The sequence below is a fragment of the Erythranthe guttata genome, chromosome 1 (assembly GCF_056151865.1).
Source record: "Erythranthe guttata isolate IM_541 chromosome 1, IM_541, whole genome shotgun sequence".
Classification (NCBI taxonomy): Eukaryota; Viridiplantae; Streptophyta; class Magnoliopsida; order Lamiales; family Phrymaceae; genus Erythranthe; species Erythranthe guttata.
Window position 1 is genome coordinate 6004918 of NC_142533.1, and position 16634 is coordinate 6021551.

Genomic DNA, 16634 nt, shown 5'->3' on the forward strand with positions numbered 1-16634 from the left:
TTTACCCTATATATATATATATATATATATATATATATATATATATATATATATATATATATATATATATATATATATATATATATATATATATATGGCCTTTTGATTTTGTTTGAATTGTAGACAGATTAAAATAATAGTATTATTGTCTTTTATTGTAATATGTAAACAAAATAATATTCTTGTGGTTGACAGTAATATTATTGTCAACCACATCAATGTTTATTCTTGTGGCTTTTTATTAGGGCTGGGATTGGGTTGGTTTTTATCCACCAACTAACCCATTATCGACCATATTTTTAGGCGACTAATAATTTTTTAACCGACCCATTGGACTGGGTCAAAAATTTCAACCAACCCAACTATTACAGGTCGGTTGGACGTGGTTTCTAATATTTCAAAAGTTGGTAGACAGATAATTACCGGTCAGCCAACTATATTATTAAAAAAAATATTAAAAAATATGAAATAAATGGTGGATTTTCTTAATTACATTGAAATTTCTTGATATAGTTTTTGTCAAATTGCTAATAATTATTTTGAAGTGATAAATGATGATTGCGCAGTGACATTTCGCAGAATGCGTATAGTTTTACTCCAAAATTTGATTTTTTTTAAAGTGAACTAGGTGGCAGGTCTAACCTATCAACCAACCCATTTGGGAACCAACCATCAACCGTCCCACAAATGTTGGCTCGGCAACTGTTTTCAAATTTGAACAAAATTGGTTTGTCGGATGGGTCGGTTTTTAGGATGGTAGTCAATCGGCTCAATCGAGTTCTTTTTATTTTGTTTGCCTTTAATATTAATATTAATATTACTCTATTACACAGTAATAGTTATTTTGTTGTCGTTAATATTACTGTGCTAGAGAGTAATATCAATATTATTGTGTTAAATAGTAATATAGTTAATATGACTATCAACCACAACGATATTATTGTTCAAACAGGCAAATATTGTTGAAGAAAAAAAATTGAAAAAAAAAAAAAAAAAAAACAACAACAACAACAACAACACCACTGGTTAGCGGCGACAGAAAAAAGGAAAAAAGATAAAAAAAAAAAGTCAACGGCGGCGACGGACGAAATTATAGTCAAAATAGTTTAGGGGTCAAAATTGAATAATTGGTGAACTTCGAGGTCAAATTGAGTTTAAATGAATAAAATGATGAAATTGAAGCATATTAAAATGTGAGGGGGTATTTTAGTCTTTTACACACCTCTTGACATTGTCTGGATTCTTTTAAAAGAGTTTTTTATTTGAACCCATTTATGAATAAGTATCCCATGATGAACTTATTTGTAATAGACCTTATAAAAAACGGTAATATGAAATAAAAATACGACTACAGTTGACTATAGTCATACATATAGTCAGTCATATTCAAAGAAGTAAACTTTCGGGAAAAAAAATCAGAGAAATATTATTTTATATTATTTTTTTTAAATAAAAAAATATTGAAAATATGAAAAATAATAATAAAAACGAAAATATTAAATGTAGTGTAAATAATGATACACGTGGATTTATGTAAGAAAATGGTATTTTCGGTAGAAAAACTGCTATAAGTGTTTCACTAGGGATGAATTAGGGGCGTACTTAATTCTATTTAGGGATTATTTGTCAAAAGCCCCTCATTACACAAGTCTAATTATAATAGGTCCAATTTTTTTAGAACTTTTTGAGATAAATCCATTTCAGCATTAAATAATAAAAAATAATAAATTATCACTATTATACCCTTAACTTAAAAGTAACGTATATTTTATGATTGGAAAAAAAAAAAAAAATTGTAGATTTTTTTCCTATTATATCGTAACAACATATCCTCATATAATCCTCAAGCCCATCAATTATAGAGAAACCGTTTCAACGGGTCATCACAGCCCCTCTTATGCCTCTTCCAATCTGGAGCGATTGCACCACCGCCAGCGACAAAATCCAATTAATGTTTGATTTATATTCATCTGTAATGGTTCTGTTGTAATTTTTGTGAAGATTCTGTAATGTAGTCGAAATCGAACCATCAAACCTTGGGATTTGGTTCGGAAAGAAAAAGGTCATCGACATGGAACTCATTGTTGGATCGCGATGGCTCCACAGGTAATTTCTTTAATTTAATCATCATTCAGGCATGCCAATTTGCTTCTGTTAATTAAGTAACTTTATATCGTTTCTCGTCAAACATAACACAGGATGGGTATTTTTGTTCTAATGTTATGTTTAACTAATATTATTATTATGCAGGAGAGTGTTGAGAGAATATATTGAACTCCATCAATATTATGTGGCGGTTCATGTTTTGTCAAGTATGGGGAGGACTACTTTATATGTACATGACCCACTTCAATGTAAGAGTGGTTTTTGCACGCAGAGTGGTTTTCGCACGCAGAGTGGTTTTCGCACGCAGAGTGGTTTTTGCACGCATAGTGGTTTTCATTAATTCCATAGTCGTTTTCGTTAATGATAAGTTTTTTGTGGATTTTTGTAATGAAATTTGTTAATTACATAGTGATTTTCATTAATTACAGCGTGGTTTTCATTAATTACAGAGTGATTTTCGTTAATTGATAAGTTTTTAGTGATTTTTTGTCATGGAACTTGTTAATTACATAGTGGTTTTCATTAATTATATAGTGGTTTTCGTTAATTGATAAGTTTTTAGTGAATTTTTGTAATGAAATTTGCCAATTACATAGTAATTTTCTTGAATTTAAAGAGTGGTTTTCATTAATTATAGAGTTGTTTTTGTTAATTGCATAGAGTTTTTCGATAAACTTATAATGTATTTTTGTAATAGAATACTATAATCACATAGTGATTTTTGGTAAGTTATAGTGGATTTCAGCTTGGCTATGGTTAATCAGCATGCACAAAGATCAGCCCGCGGATCGGTTTTTAGTTGCGTCGGTTCTTGCATGGAAGATCTGGGAAAGACGAAATAAGGTGATTAAAGCAGATGAAGCCATGAACCCTCACGGCCTCGTGGGATGGTGTTCGAACTATCTTGCTGTTTTCAAGAATGCACAACTTCGGCCAAGCTCGAAACTTCAAATGTCCCATCGAAGCGATTGGGTTCCACCATCACCGGGCGTTGTCAAGATAAACATAGATGCAACGATTCCAAATGGAGGAGAGAGCTTTACTGTTGGAGCTGTAGCAAGAAACGAGGAGGGAATTTGCTTAGGATGGAAAGTGGTGAAGATTCATGGCCAACTGAAACCAGTCGAGTGTGAAGCAATGGCGGCTCTCAAAGCTTTAACTATGGCACGTGACAAGGGTTGGCTTGATGTTATTATCGAAGGTGATTGTCTTCAAGTAATCACAGCCCTACAAGAAGGAGAGAGAGACTTATCATCGTTCGGTACATTGGTTGAAGATTGTTTATGGCTTGCTCAAGATTTGTCTAGTTGTTCTTTTAGTTTTGTTAAGCGTATGGGAAATAAACTTGCCCACGCTATTGCTCATCTGTCCTATACCGATTCTATAGAGGGATCTGTCTTACCTCCCCATTTGGCTATTTAGCCTGCTAATAAAAGTATTTTTGTTTCAAAAAAAAAAAAAACAGTTTTTTTTTTTTTTTTTATAAATTTAACTTAAAAATGGATTATAAAAGAACCATTTAAAAAGAAATTGATAAAACTTAAACATAAATAAAAAGAAAATCCCAATTAATTAATTAATTAATTGAAGGAGAAAGAGGCGTGATACATGAGAGGATAGAAGGATGGTGAGTAGAAAATAGGGGGATTTGCATATCTACTAAGAAAATAATGGATTTTTAAAAATAATATAATATGGTAATTTTAAGTAATATTAGATAGGGGTATTTTGGATAATTCCACTCAATTGGATTTATAACAAATATCAATTAAAAAAATTGGATTTATCAAGAAGTCAAAATTGAATGAGGGGTGTTTGACAAATAGCCCCTTCTATTTATTAGCGAAATAAGGGGTAAATAATTGTAATTTGATTGATGTGTGGTATCTCAATAACTTGTCGCTTGTCTTGCCTATGGCCTTTATGGCAAATTATGGTCACCCGTTTGGTAAAGTTTAATTATGAAAAAATACTATTGTTTGCATAATTACAAGCACCCCCAACTATGTATTATCTTACGAAAAAAACCCTCTATTTGGTAAATTTAGGGGCGTTCATTTGATAAAATTCTACCGTAATTTCGGTACGCCAAAGTTTCATACCATTCAGTATTCGGTTCTATAAATAGTTGAATTACCAATTTTTTTTATTGAATCTATATTATTTATGACTTTTTCATTATGTTTAATTATTTTAGGTTTAAATACTATATTACATATATAAATATATACATTAAAAAAAATTGAATATCACACCGAATTAACGATTCGGTAATCGACATGTACCGAATTTTCGTTCAGTTCGATTCGATCGGTTAACCGATCGGATGAACACTCCTAGGTAAATTTAACATCTTAAGACGGATGTGTAAGATAATGTATAATTGAGGGGTGGTTGTAATTGTGCAAACAAGAGGTTTTTTTTCTCTTCATAATTTGACCTTATTGGGTGTCCCTAATTTGCCCTAAGCGAAATCCTGAAAATAGTTCAGAACTTGTCAATGAAAACCAGTCATTTTCATCTTTCTGCACCACTCAGAAGTGCATTTATTACGTAAACTACACTCTATCGCCTCTGATGTTTGGTGTAATTATAGCTTAGACCCTCAAGTTTTAAAATTTACATTTGATTTAGGGGGATCACTATTTCAAATCCCAACTTTTGCTTACTTGAATACCAAAAAAATAAAAAATAAATAATTAATTGTAAATTACTTTAATACCCTTAATGAAATTAAAACCAAAAAAATATTACAAATACTATTTTTCTTTCTTAAATACCAAATAATCAAAAACTCAAAAAAACCATTTCCCTCCTTCTCCACCTCCTTCTTCTCCCTCCCCAAAAACCCTTCTAAAAAATCTTCCTCACAACAAACCCTTCTAAAAAATCTCACAACAAGCCCTTCTAAAAAATATCAAAACTAAAGAAATTAAAACCTCACAAAACGTATAAAATTGAGTTATAAGACAATAATATGGTAGTATATATGAAAGGAGAACACATTAAGGTAAGTATCGATGTCTTTTTTGAGCTTCGAAGTCGATTTTGAAGTTTTTTTTTTTTTGAAACCCGTCGGCAATTTTCGACACATACAGGTCGATTTTTTGGTCAATTTTCGACACCAACGTGTCGAAAAAGAGCAAAAAAAAAAAAAAAAAAAAAAAAAAAAACCAAATTTCGACAGGTATGTGTCGAAAAAATACTGTTGGTAAAAAAAAAAAAAAAAAAAAAAAAATTTTTTTTTTTTTTTACCAATAGTGTTTTTCGACACATACCTGTCGAAATTTGGACAATTTTCGACAGGTAGGTGTCGAAATTTGGTTTTTTTTTTTTTTTTTCTTTTTCGACACGTTGGTGTCGAAAATTGACCAAAAAATCGACCTGTATGTGTCGAAAATTGCCGACGGGTTTCAAAAAAAAAAACTTCAAAATCGACTTCGAAGCTCAAAAAAGACATCGATACTTACCTTAATGGCCTCTCTTTCCACATATACTACCATATTATTGTCTTATAACTCCATTTTATAAGTTTTGTGAGGTTTTGATTTTTTGAATTTGGAGATGTTTTGGAGGATTTAAGAAGATGAAAAAGATAGGGTTTAATTGGGTTGTCGCGGCAGTTACAAGCACGTACGGTGGCGTTCGGCGGCGGCGGCGTCGGCGGCGGCGGCGGCGTCGGCGGCGGCGGCGGCGTCGGCGTCGGCGGCGGCGGTGAGGGTTGGAGAGGAGAAGAAATGGTGGAGGTTTTTTTTTTTTTTTTACAACAAAGGGTTTTTTTTCTTTTTTTTTTATTTGGTTTTTGAATAGGTAATTTCTAAAAAAGATTGATATAATTGATATTTTGTATGAAAGGGTGTTTTTGTACTTTTCTTTTTATTTTGGTATTAAAGTAAGAAAAAACTGATAAATATGTACTCAATTTTGGTTTTAAACTTGGTAGTATTCAGGTAAGCAAAAGTTGGGATTTAAAATAGTTGCCCCCTTTGATTTATTTAGATAACAAAACACGGTTTATAAAATGCTACACTGGGTAGATATTTATCATCCATGTACACACAAACGCACACACACCAACATTGGTGTGTGTAAATCGACGATAAAATTAAAATTCACCCAGTATAACCTTCACCGGATCTAACATAAAATAACCACAAAACACAATCAAGCTCAATATATGAAATTTTTACACCTATTAATATATTTGGTCTTAATGGTAAATTACACTGACGTCCTTCTAGCTTATGTCTAGTAAAATTTAGACCCCGTCAAATATGAAAAATCCCTTTGAAGTTTCATTATGGCTTGGGATGACAATGGGACGGGTTTTATGAGTTGGTATGTCCATACCAACCCCGTAAAATCTCCACGTATACCCGTGGGGACCCGCCCCACAAAATCCCCGAACATTTTTATAGAAAAATGCAATTTACTTATAATTTAAAGACTTACAAACCCATCCCCATTCTCATACCATGCGGGGTGGGTATACGGGGCAGGTACCTACAAACCCATCCCCATTCTCGTACTCGGGCAATTTTATTTTTTCAATCCCCATCCCCGCCCCGCATTTTCTTGGGGCGGGGGTAATACCCGAAAATCTCAGGGCGGGGAACCATGGGCGGGTCAAATTGCCATCCCTGATTCTGGCCATCACTTAATTTTATTTGATACTTTTTCCTTAAAAATATTTTGGTGAACACAAACAAATTTCTTATTGATTTTAAATTCAGCTGTTCATGATTAAAATTAAACTTACCAGTTGCGAAGCTGCTGCATTTGGTGAAACATACACCACTTTTAAATTGCAATCTTCAAACGCACGTGTTCCTTCACTGAACTGCAAGCACGAAAAATTTCCCTTCATATTTTTTTTTCCAAACAAACAATTAAAGGATGTACCGAAGAATGTTTGGGGTTTTGGGTTCGAAGCCTAAGATTAAAAACGGGCTCCAATTTTATTTAGAGGGTGTTTGGCTAAGCTTATAAGAGCAACTCCAATGGAGAGACATCAAAACGGAGCATTAAACATTCATTTGATACTTAATATAATACTTTGATACTTCTAGAAAAAAAATTCACTCCAATCACAAGTATCAAATAGATTATCAAATTTTAAATATATGAATAATTATATTATTAAATGCCACGTGTCAAAGAGTGATAGGTTAATGGAGTGGTTACATTTTTTATACCTCATTTTCCAGCAAGTATTTTTGCACCTCGGGGTGGTTGAATATCAAAGTAGTACTCACTTTAATGCCTCCATTGGAGAAGGATTTTTTTAATTTTGGAGCATCAAAGTGTTAGTTTTTTAGTTTGATACCCCATTTAGTTCCTCCATTGGAGTTGCTCTAAGATGTTCAAAGGAGCTTATAAGATATTTTAGAGCTTATACGCTCTTCCAAAATGTTTGGTAATTTTTTTTAAAAAGATCTTATTTTTTTAAAAAATAAGCTGTTGGAGAGTAAATAAGATCTTTTTAAATAAGTACCTCTACCCCACCTTTTTATTTAAGATCTTATCATGAGTAAAAATAGGAAATAAACTTATTATCCAAACACTCTAAAAATTAATCCTAAAAATAAGATGTAACAGCTTATCAGCTCTTAAAACATCTTATCAGACGTAAGAGCTTATCAGCTGTTTAAAATAAGCTTAGCCAAACACCGTCTTAATCAAGCATGTGAATGAAATTGTCTAGTCCAACCTCAGCCGCTGTTATTACACAATCCAACGAAAAGGTATAATCCATTGTTTGGTATCCTCAATAAATTGCTGGGTCGACCCGCAAAAAATTATGTTATCATGATTTATCTTGCCTTTTAGAGAGTTCTTTTGTTGGACGTCTCAGAATTCGATAAAACAATTGAATTTTCATTAGATTATCTAATCTTATCCTGCCAACTAAACAAGACCGAATTGTATAATTATAAATAACAAACATTAGATACTCACACATTGAATTAACAATGTGGGATAATTACACTTTTGGTCCCTCATGTTTGGCCCGATTTTACTTTTGGCCCCCCTTGTTTCAAACTGAACAAAGTGCACCTCCAAGTTTCAATTTTGAACACTTTTGGTCCCCCGCCGTTATATGTCTGTTAGCAAGTAACGGAAACACTATTTTGGAGCGAAAAATAAAATTTTAAATTTTTTTGGGGCTGAAAACTAATTAGAAATTTAAATTAGACTACTTATAATTAAACTTTTAATAATATTAAGTATTATGAAATTTATGTAGTTAATTTTTTTTATTATTAAAAAATAATCATAAGTAGTATAATGAAAACTAATATTAAATGCACAATAATTTAATTAGTTTTTTTTATTATTAAAAAATTAGTTATAACTAGTATAATTATAATACTATTAAGTATAATTATACATGACATGTTCAGCTAATGTTTTTATTATTACTATTTGTTTTTATTATAAGTAGTATAATGAAAAATACTATTAAGTATAATTAAAAATAACTTGTTTAGTTAATTTATTTTTTATTATTAAAATAATAATTATAAGTAGTACAATTATAATAATATTAAGTATAATTAAAAATAATTTGTTTAGTTAATTTATTTTTTTGTTATTAATTTTTTTTATCATAAGTAGTATGATTAAAAATAATATTAAGTATGATCAAAATAATTTGTTTAGTTAATTTTTTTTTATTATTAAAAAGGTAATTATAAGTAGTATAATTATAATAATATTAAGTATATTAAAAAATAATTTGTTTCGTTGATTTTTTTTTATTAATTAAAATTATAAGTAGTCTATTTTAAATTTATAATTATTTTCAGCCCCAAAAGATTTTAAAATTTTAATTTTCACCCCAAAATAGTGTTTTCCGTTACTTGCTAACGGATATGTAACGGCGGGACCAAAAGTGTTTAAAATTGAAACTTGGAGGTGAACTTTGTTCACTTTGGAACAAGGGGGACCAAAAGTGAAATCGGGCCAAACATGAGGGACCAAAAGTGTAACTATCCCTAGACAATGTAAATCACATCCAATTCAAATAATATTTAGGGTAAATTACACCTACACCCCTGATATATGATAAAATAACCATGTGGTATTGATTATTACAACTACCTCCTCGAAACATTGTTAGAAACTCTAATGGATAATGCATTGGATATGTTATTCCAATGGATTATTAGTTTCAGGAAGTGGTGGAGACAACATATATATAATTACGAAGTGACATGACCACCCAACAGTTCTTAAATCATCCATTACTATATGTTGTTTCCACCACTTGCTGAAATTAATAGTCAATTAGAATTCTAACGGAATAACTTATCTAACGTATTATCCCATTCGAATTTCTAACAATGTTTCAGAAATGATTGTAATTACTGATACGACATGTATCTTAGGAGTGTAGGCCCTAATCTTTACCATTTTCATCAATATTCCCAAAAACGAGGCCCAAATGGATGAATTAGCACTTGACACATATGATGATGATGATGATGATGATGATGATGATGATGATGATGATGATGATTATTATTATTATTATTATTATTATTATTATTATTATTATTATTATTATTATTATTATTATTATTATTATTATTATTATTATTATTATTATTATTATTATTATTATTATTATTATTATTATTATTATTATTATAATAATGAAAACCTCGTAACCAACCATATAGGTGCACTGGGTAAACATATACTCTCGTATAATAGCTTGCAAAGTAGATTTATTGTAGAGTATATGATTACCAGCTCGTGTGCGGTTTCTGGTGTGTGAAGAGGAGTTGCAACAACACTTCTTACACTACAAGAAATACTAGTTTTAGCCACCAAAATTCTAGCGACAACGGCGAAATGGTCGCAGAATGTGTATATATAGCCACCAATCATAATATGGTTTCAAAAGTGCAGTTACTTAAATTTCTTTGCGACCAACAAAGATTTGGTGGCTATAAATGGTCACTATTGCTTGTCAAGTCTTGAGCGACCATGAATATAATCTTTAGCGACTTCTTTTAAAACGGTTGTTGTAAGTAATGTTAATAGTGACCAATCTATAGCAAAACATACAATGGTTGCTATAAAAATTTTAAATGCCATTAACGACCAATTAATTCGGTTGCTAACAGTATTTTCATAGCAAGAATGTAGCTACCAAAAATTAATTGGTTGCAAATAGTCAGTTTTATATTTTTTTTCCGACCAACTGATATTTGGTGACTATCAATGGTCACTATAATTTAACAATACTCGGGTACTAGTATAGTGACCAAAGTTGCAGCGTTTAGCGAGAATTGTATTTGGTCGCTGTAAATAAATATCAACATTGACCAATTTAATAACAAAATATCGAATAGTTGCTACAAGTCTTTAAAGCGATCTTTAACAACCACTCATCTGGTTTCTATAATATCTTTTTACAGCGTTGCTAAATAAATATTTATAGCAACCGAATGAACATTGTCATTACTCTATATTAAAAAAAATATCCAATTGATGTTTTTTTCATCAATAATAATAATAAAATAATAATAATATTTTTTTCCCGGAATAAAGAAAAAGGAAAGGAAAAAAATCTTTCAAGGTTTGTACTCATTGAAACCATTGTAGTTTTCTAGAGAGAGACAGAGAGATGGAGGGAGATGACATGTCGGTTTACTCTGTTGTAGAAGGGGATAGTGTGCTAACATAATTAGGAGTTATTTCTCCCTCATAATTCTGAGTTATTTCCATTCATATTTTGTGTGTGCTAACAGTTTAATATGAGAAAAAGTTAAAATAATACGATAAATAAACTAACAAGCATAATTCTCTGTTTTTAATGTCTTTTCTCCTACATAATGCAAACTTCATTTGCTAAACTAGAACATTTTTTCAATTTTCGAATAACAAGGAAATTACAAACCTAATTCTTATCCAAGTTAAAGAATTAACAAACCAACATTAAATAAAGCAGATAATCATATCATAAAACAAACTCATAGTATTAAAAAAAATTATTGTAACTCAAATCCAAATTAAGACAATGACCCCTATGAAACATTCCGACAATGTAAACATCAACTGAATTTAAAAATTTAAATCATAATTTGCCTATGGCAATAATGCGTCCCATCAACTAAAACCCACATCGATCAAATTACTTCTTCATTTCTTGTTAGCTCTGCATTATAAATTATAAAAATAAGACTAGCTTGAACAAGCGCAAAATTTTATTTACAAATAAATATATTATTAGTAACATCATATTTGAATTTATTCTAGTTACGAACTCACCAGTTAGGTACATTTATAATTTCAGAAAAGCTTTTGCCAGTCATTTGCTCCATAAATTTTACTACCGCTTCCACAGTAGTTTTTTGAACAGCCAACTGAGACTGAGTGTTCGCCAACTCAGACTGTGTGTTCGCCAACTCTTCTTCTAATCGTGCCCGACTGCTAGAAGCTTCAAAAGTTGAAATAGCATCAACTCCCGATGCTTTTCGATTAAGGCCTTTTGACTTGGCATATGATGAATTTTCCCCTAAAACTTCGATGCAAATTTCTTCTGTGCTCATTTGATGAACGCTATCTGGCAAAGCTCTTTGTTGTTCTCTCAATTCTTTCATTCGAACCTATTTCCAAATACGAGTAACTATATTAGCCATTTAATGGATACAATATTTACTTTTATCACACTAGTAAAATTGATGAAATGAACTAACAAATAAACTAAAATATGAATTACACTTACACTATTAGCCTCAAAGTTTTTATGTGCCCATCCATTTTTTGCATTATGATATTCAACCTCATACATATCAATATCATCGAAACCCTTTGAGTTAACAACTAAAAGGTTAATTTATGTCTACAACCAAAAATTTCAATGTAAGAAAAAAAAAATGACTAACTTTCTCATGTTGATGTGCTGCACGAGACTTAGTTCCCAATTTATGACTATATGTCAGGTTCTTCCTATTGTTTTTCTGAGTACTTGAAATTTTCTGCAAATATTGATAAATAAAAAATAATAATATAATGAAACATTTTTCTAATCAATAAATATCGATTTATTATAACAAAACTTTTATAAAATAATAAAGTACCTTAAATTTTGCTGTCTCCCAAAAATCGCACAACCAAAGCCAATCGTCACGACGATCACCAAGTTTTTCATATATATTTTGCCTAGCTAGTGTCACACCACCTCCTTCTTTCCATTTTAAATAATATTTATGAGCATTTGAACGGAAAGATGAATATTGTTTGGCAAAAGACTTCCAAATGCATTGAACAACATGAGGTTCCTCCAGTTCATAGCTGAGCTTATTCTTTTTGACATTTAGAAAATTTGAAACATTCGAATTAGGTACTATTATATGGCTAAATATAGAGTTAAAGAAAATTAGAAATAAAGAAAATTAAAAACATCACTTACAGTCAACTTTCTAAGAAGATGATCTTTTGTTTCATCCGGGATCTTTGCCCAACCCTCAACTTGCATTGGAGCCTCACACCTAATTAAGACTCCGATCTCAGTTGCATGTTTAGAGCTATGCTCTCCAACGGGCCTGTTTAATCCTTTTGCAATAGTGATTTTTGGCTTCTCCGCCCCGGATTTGCGTTTATATTGTTGGGTATTTAACCCTCTAGTCAGTCCACGACCTCGTTTTTTATTCACTAATCCATATTTAACATAAATAGATGAAAAGACAAGTCAATTATTTATTGTACCAAAGAAAATAGATGAAAAGACAAAGAAAAGAATGTCATAACATTACCATTTACGGCATTTTCTTTATCCACTGTATCTGTGGTTGATTCAAGAATTAATTTTGTTACATACAAGATATAAGTAAAAATAAATACCAAAAAACTATTTTAGATAACAATACCTGTAACATCAACTCTATTGTGCTCATTTGACGCATTGGTCATGTGTTGTACCTGAAGATCTTTTGTATGCACTCTAACTGTAAATATTGATGAGATTTTTACTTGAGTTGAGGTAATATGTAAACCTAAAAATTGAATAAACATAGTTTATATATATTTACCCAATTATATAAAAAGAAGTACCTTTATCGCTAGTTTTGGGGTTTATTGCCGGTTGTCTAGTTGAAGAGCTAGAAATATTTGATTTAGTCGGGGGCAAAACTCTCTTATTTTTACTTGAAACTACAATATTCAAAGTACAAAATGTTAACTTAAACTGCCTTTTATATATAAATGCAACTAAAATAAAACAAAATGTCAATATCACATACCATTTAAAGTTCGAAGTAAGGAATGCTCAGTTGGCTCATCAGCTATATCATTTGTTGCAGTTAAAGCACCGGCTAACTCCATCTTGCGTTTCAAATTTCCAATATTGTTAGTTGTCTTCAATGCTCTTGATATCTCCATTCTACGTTTGTGATCCATACTCATTATTAGACTTGAGATCTGAAAATAATTAAGATATTGAAATCAATGAAAAAAACTTAAAAAACATGTATCATGTAAACCAATATGACAATGGAATCTTATAATGAGAAATTTATCTGGTACAAACAAGCTAAACTTTTCTTTCAGCAAAAAAAAAAAAGAACGGGTCTTGAAAATTTGAATACAACAATTGCTATTGAAAGGAAATAATTAGTAAATCTTTCTTGTTCGACCTGCGAGTTGAGAGTCTTTGTGCATCATAATTTCGTGACCTCTGATACAGTAAATTACCATCAATACATAATTCCTTCAGTTACTAAATTTATAAAGATAAATCATATATAAAAACTTGCCAGATATCTAAAAACAATACGAACAAAGAACAACTATATATGAAGAGGAAATCTGTCTATTCATCTCCTACACATAGTCCTATGTATAAAATTGTGGTGCGCAAAGATGAATCACAACATACCGTTAAAAGTTTTGTGATGCAATGGAACGATTTATTACTCCAGTAGGTGAAAGCACCCGACTTCTTGGTCGCCCGAAAATTTGACGGAAGATCGCGTCCTTGTGTTCCACTGCCCCTTTCCTCTGTTATGTGTTTAGAGCATGTGAAAGAGAGATATATATATTGTGGTAGTAGATTACTGCAAAATTAGAGAAGTTACCTTATCAAATAGTAAATTGCCGCCAATTCCCCTCTAAAAAACACCCTTAGCGCCAATCTTCTTGAGTATTGGATTTGTCGACGGTTCTTTATTATTCTAGGTTGGATTGATGATTTGGATTCTGATTTTTTTTCCATTTTGATGTGAGATTTGGGGGTATTACGGTTTTTCTCTTCCTAAAGAATAGGAATTAGGGCTGGCTTTAGGGATTCTATTGATAGTGATTTCTGAAACTTGGAGATAATTACCGCCAACTCTTAGCGCCAATTCTCCTGTGAAAAGAAAAGGGGGCCTTTCATCCAAAATACCCTTCGATTTCATTCAATCTTGTTCTTGCACTTATATTAGTGTATGTATTATTTTATTATATTATAATATTATGTGTGTCTCTGTACATTGTAATGACAAGATAAGGGGTGTTTACTAAGAGATTTAAGATTTGTTATTTTCTAATATAAAAAAATAAAAATAATATACCACTCGAAATTTTTAAAGGTACAAAAATATGGAGAAACTTTTTCAATATTTATTCTGAAAAAACTTAGAATGAATTTTTATATGTAAAAACTTTTTCAATATTTGAATATAAAGTTATAAATAAAAACATGCCTCTAGTATTTACATATAAAAATTCATTCTAACTTTATATTTTCAATCTTTTTTTTCCTTTAACTACACATGCTCGTAAAAATTATTCAATTTTTGTACGTGAAAAATAATTTAAATATTTTTTATACAGTTCTTTGATTTATGATTTAAAAAAACTATCAAAACTTTATGTTTTCATAAAATTTAGAAATTGACCAGTCTTAAGTCTTAATCGAGACCGATCGGATACATAATCCCACCATCGCAATCTAAGCTTCATGTATTTCGTTCATATATTATAATTTGTATATATATATATATATATATATATATATATATATATATATATATATATATATATATATATATATATATATATAATATGTTATTAAATCCAGGTTACTTCATATCATTTGGTTATGGGTGATGTTTTACGGGTTTTGTACGTTTGATTGCTCTGCGATTTCAACCACCTGTAGAAATTTATTCACTCTAACTAAAAAAATGAACTGTAATTTATCTTTTTCAATTATTGATGTGAGTTTATTATTGAATTTTATATTAATTACAATTAAACTAAAAAAAAAGTAAAATAAATAAGTAAAGAACGCGAGCCAACTCGCGAGCTCACGAACAATTAAGAATGAGATCAGGATCGACTCGTTAGAAAGCCGGCTAGAAACAAATTGAGTTCGAATTCGAGCTTTCGTAGAGCCGACTCACCGACCTCACGAGCTTTTGCCCCAATCATCCTTCTCATCCATACATTTGACTTTACAAGCTATCACATTTCTTAGACAAGTAGGGGTGTACACAGGGCCGGCCCTGGGGTGGGGCGAGCAGGGCCCACGCCCAGGGCCCAATTGGCTAGAGGGGCCCAATTTTTCATTTTTTATATATTATATATTTTTTTATATATAAAAATTTATTGTTTTATTATTAAAAAAATCATAATCTTTTATTTAAAAAAAGATCTTCTATTATTATTTTTAAATTTAGTATTAAGTAGACATAAAATTTTAATATTTTATTAAGTCAAACAAAAATTTATTACATATTTCTCTAACATTTGTTTAAAAAAAAAAATCGGGGCGTTTCTCTTAAATTCCCGTATTATTAGTTATACAAATTTTATTCTCGCCCAGGGCCCCCGAATACGCCGGACCGGCCCTGGGTGTACACGTACCGATAATATCGGTTTTCCGTATTTTAAGAACCGAACATGTCGATTTTTTTCGGTTCGGTGTTAGTCGGTTTTTCGATTTTCGGTTAACGGTTTCGGTATCAATTCGGTTTATTTTTTGTTTCGGTTTCGTCTATCGGTTCGATCGGTTTGGCATAAAACCGATATTTAATTACCAGTGAATTTGGACTTTCATTACACTTGTTTTAGTAAAAAAAAAAAAAAAACATAAATCCAAAACTAACTAATAAAAAAATGTCACATGGAGGCGTTCGAAGTACAGAGGCGCGAGAGGGGAAGACGGTAAATATTTATACTATATATGAAAATGACGTTGTTTTGTATAAATCGGTTCGGCATTTTTTTATTATGCATACACAAACCGATATATTCGATTTAAAAAAAAAAAATTTACCGTATATGCGATTTTAAGTCGGGACGGTGCGTATCGGCTCGGTTTTTTCGATTTTTGGCTTTTTTTCTCACCCCTAAAGACAAGTATTAAGTTTACAAATGGAAAAAAAATATATATATATATATATATATATATATATATATATATATATATATATATATATATATATATATATATATATATATATATATATATATATATATATATTAACTTTTTAAGTTAATTACATGTTACAAATATATTAGATTTTTGT

The 16634-nt window shown here is 30.6% G+C and overlaps 2 protein-coding genes across 2 annotated transcripts; one reads left to right on the plus strand and one right to left on the minus strand.

Annotated features, from left to right (window-relative positions):
* The first annotated feature begins 2871 nt into the window (after window positions 1-2871).
* LOC148772697 (uncharacterized) lies at window positions 2872-3528 on the plus strand. Its single transcript, XM_088815870.1, has one exon. The coding sequence runs from the start codon at window positions 2872-2874 to the stop codon at window positions 3526-3528; it is 657 nt and encodes a 218-aa protein (XP_088671996.1).
* A 7406-nt stretch (window positions 3529-10934) lies between these two features.
* LOC148772698 (uncharacterized) lies at window positions 10935-14649 on the minus strand. The gene is made up of 11 exons (XM_088821075.1): window positions 13997-14649; window positions 13362-13539; window positions 13174-13272; window positions 12990-13067; window positions 12876-12905; window positions 12533-12774; window positions 12201-12425; window positions 12006-12098; window positions 11846-11929; window positions 11389-11726; window positions 10935-11275 (listed from the first exon to the last, which is right to left on the minus strand). Coding segments are annotated over exons 2-11 (1353 nt in total). The 5' UTR covers window positions 13525-13539; window positions 13997-14649; the 3' UTR covers window positions 10935-11274.
* Between the last annotated feature and the right edge of the window lie 1985 nt (window positions 14650-16634).